Genomic DNA, 12,069 nt, shown 5'->3' with positions numbered 1-12,069 from the left:
TTGTGCCTCAAATTTGGTTTTATAACATCTTCATGTGATACATACACCAATGCAAAGGGAGAGATCCAACCCCAGATATATCACTGACATTTTGCACCTGACTTTTCCACCCTGAGGCTCCAATACATTTTGATCAACACTGCTTGGTAGAAAGTTTGTCACTGAGCTCTCTACCAATCAGAGCTTGTGTTTCTACTGAGTCAGAGATCCTCCTTATCATGTAAGTCTTGGGCATATGCTCCCATCGTGTGTACAATGATGAGCCATCATCGGATAAAGGATTTCTTTCCTGGGTCCTATATTAATGTTCCCATATGTAGGAAGAAATGTGTTAATGCTGCCTTCCTTTCACTAGACCTGGCCGCTCCTCCTCCTCCTCAGTTCATCTCTTTGTGCCTGGGCTTTTCTTTCAGCAGTTTGTCCAGCAAGATCATCCCGATGCTGGAACACCACCCCAGGTACAAACCGATGAGCAGCCTTCTCCTCCTCCACCCGAGTCCACCAGTGAGGAAAACAAAATGGCCGATACTGAAAAAGTGAGTTTTCCCTATATCCTTATACTGTTTTGTTAATTTTTTCATGAACATGTAATTTTTAATATGGCATTGTCCAAAAAAAGTCAGAACTGTTAAGGATTTGGATCAGCTGTACTAACTCATGATGCCGGTTTTGTTTTTTGTTTGGACATATTTGTGCATTTAAAATTAATAGTGTATTATATTGTACTTTTACAAGTATCTGTGTGCGCCTCGGGGGAGGATTCGGAGGCCACGTCTTCTAGTGCCACTGGTTCGTGAACCATCAATGTTTAGCATTGTTCTCCAATATATTGCCTGGCTATTCAGCAGTAATGGAGTATTGCTGAGTATTAAGACTCCTGTCCCATTTAGAAGTATGTAAAAAGATGTATGACCCCTGTGTGAGCTGAAACGGTCTGCTAGCATGTAATAGATAGAAAGAAAGATGGACTAATGCTAAAGAAATATGCATCCCATGGCGCAATCAATTATGTTGATTTCCATTGTACAACCAGCACCAGATGGCAGCAATGTGAGGATCTTAATCTCTTTAAATTAAAAAATAAAAAAGTCTTCTCCATAGTCTAAAGCTAAGGAGTAGATAGATAGAGATATATATATACACACACACACACACACACACACACACACACACACACACACACACACACACACACACATATGAACAACGACAAAGCAAAGTCCAACAATAACGTGAGCAATCCAGGATGCTGTTAAAAATTTTTTTCTTTTTCATAAATCCATTAAAATGCAATGGTCCAAGCAGTTCAAAACAGCAACAACGCAGGAAAGTCGTGTAAATATAAATCCTTGGTCACATTCCTAGATGTCACAACTAAACAATGTATTTATTTGAGATGTGTATTTTCACACTTATGTCCCTTTTTTTTTTTTTTTTTTTCATTATCTAGGTGGAAAAGAAGAGTGATAATCCGCCCGAGGCCAAAAAGCCGAAGATCAAAGTAAAAAACATTGAAGTGCCCATTGAAGCAAACTTTGTGTGGCAGCTAGGAAAAGACCTGCTCAATATGTACATTGAGAATGAGGTCAGTGCATGGTTCTTTATTTTAAACTTTATTGCTCCAAGGAGCCGCCAGCTTTCAGTCATGTGGGCATACACGGAGCAATCGGTCACCGCTTAAGGCACTGAGGGTGGCAGCTTCAAGCACACCCCGACATTGACTGACAGCCGGCTGTGCTCTGCAGTGTAAGCGGTCAGTCATTGCCAGGGTGTGCTTGAAGCCGCTGCGCTCACTGCTGTGAGCGGTGACTGTAATTTCTCCTGCCATGACTGACTGAAAGCCAGAAGCTCCTGGGAGAAATAAAGTTCTTTTTCTCTCGGGTGCCGCACTTTCAGCACATCGGCCCGGTGACCTCCATAATGCTACTGAGCTGCAGATTAGCCCCATATCCGCAGATAATATTACTGGACATAACAGATTTTCATTACAAACCACAAACTTTGCTTTATTCTCCCTCCTCATATCCAGCACTGAGTCTTCCTCGCTGCTCCTAGTGTCTGTTATTGTTTCCAATCCTGATGTCACATCGACAGCGCTGCAGCCAATCACTGAGTTTAGCGTCTGTCCAAATAGACTGCACAAGCCACTCAGTCGCTGAGTTCACCGGGTGGCTGCAGTGCTGATAATGGATTTCATTGCTGCAGACAATAAGGGTATGTTTCCAAGCTCAGGATTCCTTCAGCATTCGCTGAAGATTGGACGCTGCTGGAGTTCGCCATTTTCCAAGACCCATAGCATCTTCGTTTTTCGTGATCTCACGTCCAAGCTTATTTTTTTGCGCGCCGAGCTGACGTTTTTAATGATACCACTTTTGTCAGATACGTTCTTTTGATCACCCGTCATTGCATTTTAATGCAATATCGTGGCGACCAAAAAAAAAAAAAACGTAATTTGGCGTTTCGACTTTTTTCTCGCTAAGCTGTTTAGTGATCATGTTAAACCTTTTTTTTTTTTTTTTTATTGATCGGGCGATTCTGAACGCAGTGATACCTAATGTGTTTATGAATAAATGAATATATATATTTATATTAATATAATTGTGACATTTTTGCACATTGGTCGTCGGGGGCGCAGGCAATGTCAGAAAAAGCAAGCTGGTCAAATGTAAATGTATTTCATGAGATGATGAACACAAACAGGTATTTATATATGAAGATTGGAAATACAATAAATTGTTTTGATAAGTAGAGGCCAAAAAATGTTTTCCGGTTGAGGTGCCACCTGCAGGTCATTGTGTCTTTCTGCAGGTTTATGAAAATGAATGTTTAAGGCTAGTTTCACACTAGCGTTTTTGAGCGCAGCGACGGCCTGCGCACGGCCGCCGCTAAGCCCCGCCCCCTGTCGCGCCTCCGCCGATAGCTCCGCCTACTGGCGCATGACGCTGCATGCGCCCTGCGTCCCCTATCTTTATCACTGGGGGCGCAGGCCGTGCGCAGTATGCGTTTGGCGGCGCATGCGCCTTTTTGACGGTGCGCCGGCGCAACCAAACTGCAGCAGGTTGCGTTTGGCGCAGGTCGGCGCACCGTAAAAAAGGCGCATGCGCCGCCAAACGCATACTGCGCACGGCCTACGCCCCCAGTGATAAAGATAGGGGACGCAGGGCGCATGCAGCGTCATGCGCCGGTAGGCGGAGCTACCGGCGGAGGCGGGGCTTAGCGGCGGCCGTGCGCAGGCCGTCGCTGCGCTCAAAAACGCTAGTGTGAAACTAGCCTAAACTGTATTTAGTGATAAAATCGTGAATGTGTGGTTTGTTTGTTTTCTTGCTGAAGGGAGAAAGTTTACCTTTCAAATGGTATCATTTGTGTGTGTGTGGGGCAAAAAACTGCATGTTTACAAATGTGTTGGTAGTGTGCTTTGGGGTACGGTGGTGCCACCTGCAGGTCATTTTTCCTTACTGCAGGTTTATGAAAATTAATGTTTAAACAGTATTTTGTGATCAAAGAATGTGTGGTTTGTTTGGCTATTTTCTTCCTGAAGGGGGCAAGTTTACCTTTCAAATGGTGCATCATTTGTGTGTGTGTGTGTGGGTGCAGTATGAACGGGGATACAAAGGAATCACCGAAAAACAGTGTATAGAAATAATAAAATAGAATATTTATAATAAATATATATATATATATATATATATATATATATATATATATATATATATATATATACAATTTTTTTTTTTTTTAATTTTGGCATGCTTCAATAGCCTCCATGGGAGGCTAGAAACTACCATAGCTTGATCAGCTCTGCTATATAAAGGCGATGCTCAGATCGCCTGTATGTATTCCGCACTGACAGCAATGCAGTAATTTGACCACAGGATGGCGCTCACAGCCATCTGGCATCAACAACTATAAAGAGACCTCTGGTTGTTATGCCGACGCACCGATGACCCACGATCACGTGACGGGGGGGTCAGCGGCGCGTGTATTTCCAGCCTAATGGCCGGAAGCACGCATCAAATGCCCCGTCAGCGTTTAACAGAGACATTTAACTAGTTAATAGGCGCAGGTGGATCATAATTCCACCCGCGCCTATTGTGGGCACATGTCAAAAACAGCTGACATGTCCCCGCTTTGATGCGGGCTCATCAACGGTGCCCACATCAAAGTGGGGGTGCTGCCATCGGACATACTACTCCGTCCGTGGTCAGAAAGGGGTTAAAACAGCTGCGGACTTAAGTGAGATACAGATGAAGCAATGATTGCAGTGTACGTGATCGTACGATACTCTATATAGTAGCCGGGCAAAGTAAATGGAGTATCCAGATACAGTCAGCACGATACAGATATAGCGAGTGCCAAGCAAACTATTGTATCTCTCACGAGCATATGTAGTATCTGCTCAGCTTGTTCTCATCCAATATCCGTGGGCCCGAGGGGATCTGGGCACCAACCATGTCCAATCCCATGTAGCAAAGAGAATCCTCTATGCGTTTCCACTGTTAAAATATACAGTTTTGACTCCTTTCTGATTGCCTTGAAACTTCAGCCTGTGGTGACAGACGAGCTGTGTAATTATAGGTCTCATCGTCCTATGGCAGGAGTAATTACCGGCTTGGTATATACAGTGAGCGTGTATCTTGGTGCCTGCACCTGTTTCACTGCGCTGTTCTGGAACGAACACTTAGAAACCTTATTTTCTAAATTACAGGGGAAGATGATTCTTCAAGACAAGTTGGAGAAAGAGAGAAATGATGCAAAGAACGCTGTGGAGGAATACGTCTATGAATACAGGGATAAGCTCTCTGGGCTGTACGGCAGTTTCATCAATGAAGAGGTGAATTCATTGGCATCAAAAGCTAATGCAGAATAAAGATGGAAAACGGTCATCAAAAGCTGATGCCATATAAATGTATCATTTGCTTTTTTCCTCTAGGACCTGGGGCGTTTTTCCGAGCTTTTAACAGAAACTGAGAACTGGCTGTATGAAGATGGGGAGGATCAGTCCAGACAGGTGTATGCCGAGAAGCTCGATGAGCTGAAGGTAAATGCATAGTATCTTCGTGGAGTCCGTGTATTTAAAGGGGTTGTCTGCTCTGTGAGGATTCGCCAATGGCAGCAGAATAGTGGCCGCAAATATGCCATATGCATTCTCCCAGCCAGAACCAGATTAGACTCCTTCCGGCCTCCCGCAATATAAGTGCATTGGGAGGATTCACATAAAATAACTGCAGACTTGTCTTCTGAAACCAGACAACGTCTTTAAGTTTGCACTGCGCTGTTCCTCAGTGATATGGACACCTTTTGAGGTTGTTAATGATTGACTGAGACAAATATTTGTTGGTCAAAAATGCCTGCAATCGGGATTCAGTAAAAATATTGGATCTTTTGGCTTATGCAGCCTCTGTGTATCCTAGTACATAGCACATAACAGAGTGGGTTAATGGTGAATCAGTCTGTAAGGATCCCTGCCACTAGAGCAACGCAAGTCTTAACTATGAAGATCTTCACAGTGGGTTTATGATCACATTTTTATTAAAAAAAAAAAGAATTACTTCAAGAATTATTTACCGTATATACTCGCGTAGAAGCCGAGATTTTCAGCCCATTTTTTGTTCAGGCATAATGTATGGAGCATCTTATGGGGGCATTAATGTATGGAGCATTTTTTGGGGCCATAACCTTTATGGAGAAGCATATGGGGCATATTATTCTATGGAGCATCTAATGGGGCCATTATTAAGCTTTGTGCAGCATTTATATGGGGTGTATTTCTCGTTCGCCTTATTGGGGGACACAGAGACCATGGGTGTATGCTGCTGCCACTAGGAGGCTGACACTATGCACAAAAAAAGGTTAGCTCCTCCTCCGCAGTGTACACCCGACCGACAGGGAATTCCTCAGTTTAGCTTAGTGTCAGTAGGAGGTGGACACGGGTCTTTCATTAGACCCATATCTACCTCAGTGTGCGTCGTTCCTTTTCAGGTTCCCGGAGGGATACAGTGTGAACAGTCACAACTGTACTCCCACAAAGAGACTATGAGTACGGCGTGTACTGCCACCCCGTATCCTCATAGGTCTCTACAGCAGGACCAGGAGACCGTACACGGATGTGTGTCAGGCGATCCAGATGGTCCTCGTCCCCCACCTCCCACCCACTCGCCTACCAGAGCCTGTCGGTTGGATGAGGCGCGGATACTCTTCGTGACAACACACACTGGATGAAGGTACCTTTATTATAGAGACGGAGGGTAAGTATGAGGCCCGGGTCCCATTCTCCTCGGCAGCCCCAGAGGTCACTGTGGCAGTACTGCGCCGCCCCGCGCTTCCCGGCGGCCGCCGCATTTAATTCAGGCCCCGACTTCTCTGCCTGTTCTGCCGCAACTTGCTCCCAGTGCATTTCTAGGGGGGGGGGGGGGGGGTTTTCTCCCTTCCGGCCCCAGCAAGCCTCAGGAGCGGTCACCGTGGCAGTGCTGCGGGGCCTCCGCGCCGCCCTGCGCTGACAGGCGGCCGCCTCATCTAATCCAGGCCCCGGATTCATCTTGGGCCTTGTCCTGCGTCGTGGCCACGCCCCCCGCCTTCTTTCTCGGGCGGGCTTTCCTCCCGCCCTCTTTAAGCCTGCCCACCGCCGTCTCCCTGAGGCGGCGCTGTCTCCACCCACCCCAGTCTGGATAGGACGGCGCCATTTTTAACATCGGCGGTTAGCCCCGCCCATCTTCCTCGGTCTCTGCAGGGAAGCGCGCGCTTCCTGCTCTGTTCTCAGGCTGCCGCCATTTTCACAGCCTGTCAGCCGGACGCTGTCTTATCTGCCGTGTCCCCTGCAAGCCCAGACGAGCCGTGCACTTCATTTGCTGGAAGCTGCGACAGGACACCGGACCGTGAGTAGCTCTGCGACTGCAGACTGACACCCTCCTCTGCCTCCGGTCCCCCAACCTTCCGGCACTGCCTCAGTGACTGTCCGTCAGTATGTCTAATTCTAAGTCTGACCGCTCTCGTCCTCCTGCCTCCTCTTTCACCTTAGTTAAGTACTTTGTGTGCTCTTCTTGCAATCGCAAACTTCCCTCAGGTCAGTCCACTTCCCTCTGCCTGGATTGTAGCAACCCTATTCAGCCTGGCGCTGCCCAGGAGCCATCTAGGGCCCCAGGCGAGAGTGAACCCCCCATGCCTGGCTGGGCCTCGTCTCTATCACAGTCAGTGGCAGACCTCACCAGGGTGACTCAGACCCTAGTAGCCATCCTGGATAAGTTGCCCCTGGACACCTCTACAGGGTCCAGCAGGTCCCGAGAGATTCCATCTGAGTCGGCCAGCGTTAGTCGCAAAAGACCCAGGCAGGATCCCCAGCCGGATTCCTCTCCTCGCCCCATGTCACCACATAGTCCTTCTCGGCAGCCTCCCTCCCGGGCCTCCTCTCCCAAGTCAGGTGAAGCGCTCTCGGACGGATCATCTGAGGGGATCTTAGAGCTGGATTCGGATCAGGATGCGAACATGAGGGTTACTGTGCAGAACCTCATTGCAGCGATCCATCAGACCTTCGACATTGCTGACCCCCCTGCGAAATCCTCAGATCAGGAGGTTTCGTTCAGACGGGAGGAAACACCCTCCAGGGTATTCCCTTTACATTCTGAGTTTGGAAAGATTTTTACCAGGGAAAGAGGGGATCCGACCAGACGCTTTCAACGAGGGAAGCGTCTCGGCGTTCTGTACCCGTTTGCTAAAGAGCTCACGGACAACTGGTCTGCTTCTCCCTCGGTCGATCCGCCCGTGTCCAGGCTTTCTAATAACACGGTTCTCCCGCTTTCAGGCGTGGCGTCTCTTAGGGATTCTAATGATAGGATCATAGAATCCCTAGCGAAGTCTGCCTTCGAAGCGGCTTCGACGGCGGTATGCCCAATTTTTGCTTCATCTTGGGCAGCAAAAGCCATAGCCACTTGGGCAGAGGATCTTCGTCAGGGCATCCTAGAGAAAGCACAACCAGATCGATTGGCCGATCTTGCCAATCAGATTTCCCATGCGGGGGATTATCTGCTTTCTGCTTCTTTGGATGCCGCATCCTGCGCAGTCCAGGCATCAAGTATCGTTGTGGCAATCCGACGTACAATTTGGCTCAAGGCCTGGCAGGCGGACCTGTCTTCTAAAAAGTCTCTTACTAATCTGCCTTTTCAGGGAGGGCGCCTCTTTGGATCCCGATTGGACCAAATTATTAAGGACGCCACTGGAGGCACGAGTTCTCTCCTGCCTCAGGCCAAACCTCGCAGACCCCCACTGAGGCGTCAGTTTCGACCCTTTCGGGCTTACCGCCGTTTCAATGCGGCGGAGACCTCCAACCAGCAAAGACCGCAGGCACGCCAAGATAGGAAGAAAGTTTCCTTCAGATCCACTCCCTCCTGGCGCTCCCACTCTTCGCGGGGCAGACCATCCAGATCCGGATCGGGTCGGCCCACATCAACATGACTATACTTGGACTCCCGAGGGTCCCTCCCAATTGGGAGGTCGACTCCTGTTCTTCAAGGACATCTGGCTGGCCTCGGTAGAGGACGCTTGGGTCAGGGAGGTTGTATCGTCAGGATACAAGATAGAGTTCGTCTCTCTTCCACGGGATCGTTTCTTCGAATCCCGGGGTTCTTTACGGCCATCGACTCTCTCCTCAGTTCCGGGGTGATTGTGCCCGTTCCCGAATCGGAGCGGTTTACAGGGTTTTATTCAAACCTGTTTGTCGTGCCGAAAAAAGACGGGGCGGTCCGACCCATCTTGGATCTCAAACTGCTTTGGGACGTCCCATGGTCTCTGTGTCGCCCAATAAGGCGAACGAGAAAACAGGATTTTTGGGTTGCTTACCGTAAAATCTGTTTCTCGGAGCCTTCATTGGGGGACACAGCACCCTCCCATGTTCTACAACTCCTGTTCTTACTTTGGTTGATTGGTTACAGTTGAGTTGTTTGTTCTGTTTTCAATCTATTCTGTTTCTTTTCCTACTGCTTTCTCACTAACTGTGGGGTGTACACTGCGGAGGAGGAGCTAACCTTTTTTTGTGCATAGTGTCAGCCTCCTAGTGGCAGCAGCATACACCCATGGTCTCGGTGTCCCCCAATGAAGGCTCCGAGAAACAGATTTTACGGTAAGCAACCCAAAAATCCTGTTTTTGTATGGAGCATCTTATGGGGCCATCATGAACTGTATGGAGCATTATATGGGGCTTCTGATTCAATATGGATATTCAAAAACATAACCTACTGATGTCTCATTTAATTTTACTTTTATTTGGTATCTATTTTTATTTAAATTTACCAGTAGCTGCTGCATTTCTCACCCTCTGCTTATACGCGAGTCAATAAGTTTTCCCAGTGTGTGGTTTTTTTTTTGTCTTTTGTTTTTTTTTGTGGCATAATTAGCGGGCCTTGGCTTATACTTGGGTATATACAGTAACTGGTCTTGATGAATAGTGGCCACTTCTTTTTAACTGGCCACTTCTTCTGTGGTTCTCAGTTCAAGGTCTTTTGAAAAAGCACTGAAGCACTGAACAGCATATCAGAAAACCAGTCTGTTTTGAATTTCTTTCTTGGGAGAAACCTTGCTGATGCAGTATAACTACCTTATGTCTTGTTGTGCTCAGGCTTGCCATGATATATGACCGGTGGCATTAAACTTTCTACACCATTGTAGCAGAGTTTGACATTTTCTCACAGTTATAGTTTATGTATTGTTTAATTATATACCTTGTATATTATTTCTTAGAAACATGGTGATCCAGTCAATGAGCGGTATCGAGAAGCGGAGGAGCGGCCAAGATTGTTTGAAGGCCTAGGCCAAAAGTTGCAGCACTACACAAAGATTGTAGAGGATTTTAAGAACCAGGTACATGCCTAAACATCTTTATATGATCTCACTGTAAGTCTTTATCAAGGGGAGCTCCTACAAGACTCGTCTGTTTTTGCTTGTTTCTGTCTTGCAATGACAGGGCGAAGCATATCAGCACATCAGTGCCACTGACATGGAGAAGGTAGAGAAATGTGTCCGGGAAACCATGGAATGGATGAATAATGCAATGAATCTTCAAGCTAAGCAACAATTAGATCAGAACCCAGTGGTATATGGTTGTGACATTAAAGCACAGCTTTCTGTAAGTATTGAATTTCCTTTTTGTTTCAGATAGTATGAAACCATAATGGCTCTAAACAGCGGTTTCAAACACGCTGGCCCTTAGCCCACGAGCACTGGGGCTCCTGAGACTATCACTACGATAAGATGGGTATCCAGATCGGGGGATATTGCTACAAGATGGAGGCCAGAATTAGGGCTAATTGTAAGACAATATTACTATATGATGACCAAATAATCGTGGGGGGGGGGGGGTTAGTTGTAAAAAAACAAAAAGGAAAATCAAAATTTAAGCAAGAAATAATGGAAAAATATTAAAATATTTGCTCCTAAAAATACTGTTTTATGTTCAAACTAAAATAGGCAAAGTACACAGTTTGTTTTTGCTGTATCTGTTATGACCAACTTATAAAAGTGTACCATAATCCATATGCTGAATGTTTATAAAAAAAAAATAAACATGCTAAAAATATTCAAGCGACAAATCAAAAAAGATTTACAGAAAAATAAAAATTGGTATCACTGAAAATGTCATCTCGCAAAGAATGTGGCCTGTCAGATGCATTTCTTTTTATCTTCCGCCCACTTACCCAGCCCAGTTTGAGACCCCTGGCTTAAAAGCATCTGTGAGCGATACTACAATAGACCAATGGACCCTTGCATGTCTCGCGGAACGATCAGTGTATCCTGAGGACAATTATGTTTTTTTTTGGGTTTTTTTTCTCCATATTTCTGTAGGCGTTGGGCAGCAGCTGCCACCGTATTGTAACACAGCCGAAACCGAAGACTGAATCGCCCAAATCTGATACACCAGTAAATGGTATGAACCACAATGAAGATCTCAAAGAGGAGAAAAATAAAACCGTACCACCTTCTCAGCAGAATGGAGACCACCATCCAACTGAGGAGACCATTGACATGGACTTAAATTAAAAGTGATCTGTCCTCAAATCTCCTGTAACGGGCTGCAATCTGTTCCTGGTTCCTCGCTTTTTTTTTTTTTTGCTACATGTTTAATCTCAATTTTATTTTTTACATTATTTCTGTATTATGTGACCAAACACTGTCGTTAAGAGGTTATTTATTAAAACGTTGACTTTTTAGAATGCGGTTTTTTTTTTTCTTATTGTTATTACTTTGTTTTTTCTCACTATAAACTATACTGCAGAGGACTAGATTAAACTATGCCTTGTTAACGTGGAGGGGAAACAAAGAAACCAAATTCCTGTGGAATTGTGAACTTCATATTGAGCTTTTCAATAGAATGGACTGTATAAAGCACTGGGAAAATGGAGCGCCATCAGGAGGAGCACATTATATTTTCACTTTTCTGGCATGCAATGAGAAGATCTAGAGCTTGTTTTCTGGAAATGGCCTTTTGTTCATTAGTAACTAATAAGTTTTTCTAGGTTAAAAAAAAAAATGCAGAATTTTCAGTTTGGCACTGAAGAAACCTGTGTCAAGTGCGTTTTTCTTGGTTTTGGTTATCTTAGAAAAAGTTGCAACATATAAGATGTGCTTGGTAGTACTGTAGTTGTTGTGGAGCTTTCAGAGCTTGGATAAATAAAGTTCTAAGACCTAATAATTCGGTAGTGTGGGTTTTTTTGGGGGGGGTTTGTTTTTTTTTCCCCCTGCTCTTCCCTATTCAAAAATTTAAAGCAACATTATTCAGTGGTATGTCTACAGTCTGATACAAAGATATTGGAAAGCTTAAAAGAAAAAAAAAAATAGCTCACAAGGTTTTTTTTTTTTTTTTATTGCTATTGAAGGAAATAAAGGCCCTTATTTTTATTGATAGTCCTTGAAATAGGTTTGCAATCCTGTGCCCACTCCTTGAGTAAGGATATCTAGCTTAAGGGCTCATACTCCATACTCACTTGCGAGAGACTCGCACGAGTCTCTTGCATGAAAACCTGGCACTCCCGCGGGCACTCGAACCGTAGCATGCGGCTACATGTATTTCTATGTAGCCGCACGCTC

General features: G+C 45.5%; 1 protein-coding gene across 2 annotated transcripts in view; it reads left to right on the top strand.

Moving 5' to 3' along the window:
• HSPH1 (heat shock protein family H (Hsp110) member 1) overlaps positions 1-11,674 on the top strand; it is a 32,953-nt gene extending 21,279 nt beyond the window's left edge. Inside the window, exons 12-18 of one of the 2 annotated variants that reach the window (XM_073583174.1) lie at positions 417-536; positions 1,451-1,585; positions 4,706-4,831; positions 4,931-5,038; positions 9,727-9,846; positions 9,950-10,111; positions 10,828-11,674. In XM_073583174.1, the coding sequence (XP_073439275.1) occupies positions 417-536; positions 1,451-1,585; positions 4,706-4,831; positions 4,931-5,038; positions 9,727-9,846; positions 9,950-10,111; positions 10,828-11,022 (966 nt within the window). In that variant the 3' untranslated portion in view covers positions 11,023-11,674. Of the gene's footprint in view, positions 1-413; positions 537-1,450; positions 1,586-4,705; positions 4,832-4,930; positions 5,039-9,726; positions 9,847-9,949; positions 10,112-10,827 lie in introns of both variants that reach the window. The other variant, XM_073583173.1, reaches the window with a different exon arrangement.
• Positions 11,675-12,069: the final 395 nt, after the last annotated feature.

Source organism: Dendrobates tinctorius, unplaced genomic scaffold (genome assembly GCF_039654945.1).
Source record: "Dendrobates tinctorius isolate UK_male_01 unplaced genomic scaffold, ASM3965494v1 ptg000075l, whole genome shotgun sequence".
In the NCBI taxonomy this organism is placed as follows: Eukaryota; Metazoa; Chordata; class Amphibia; order Anura; family Dendrobatidae; genus Dendrobates; species Dendrobates tinctorius.
Note: the sequence above shows the minus strand (reverse complement) of the source record. Positions and strands in the feature narration are given on the sequence as shown.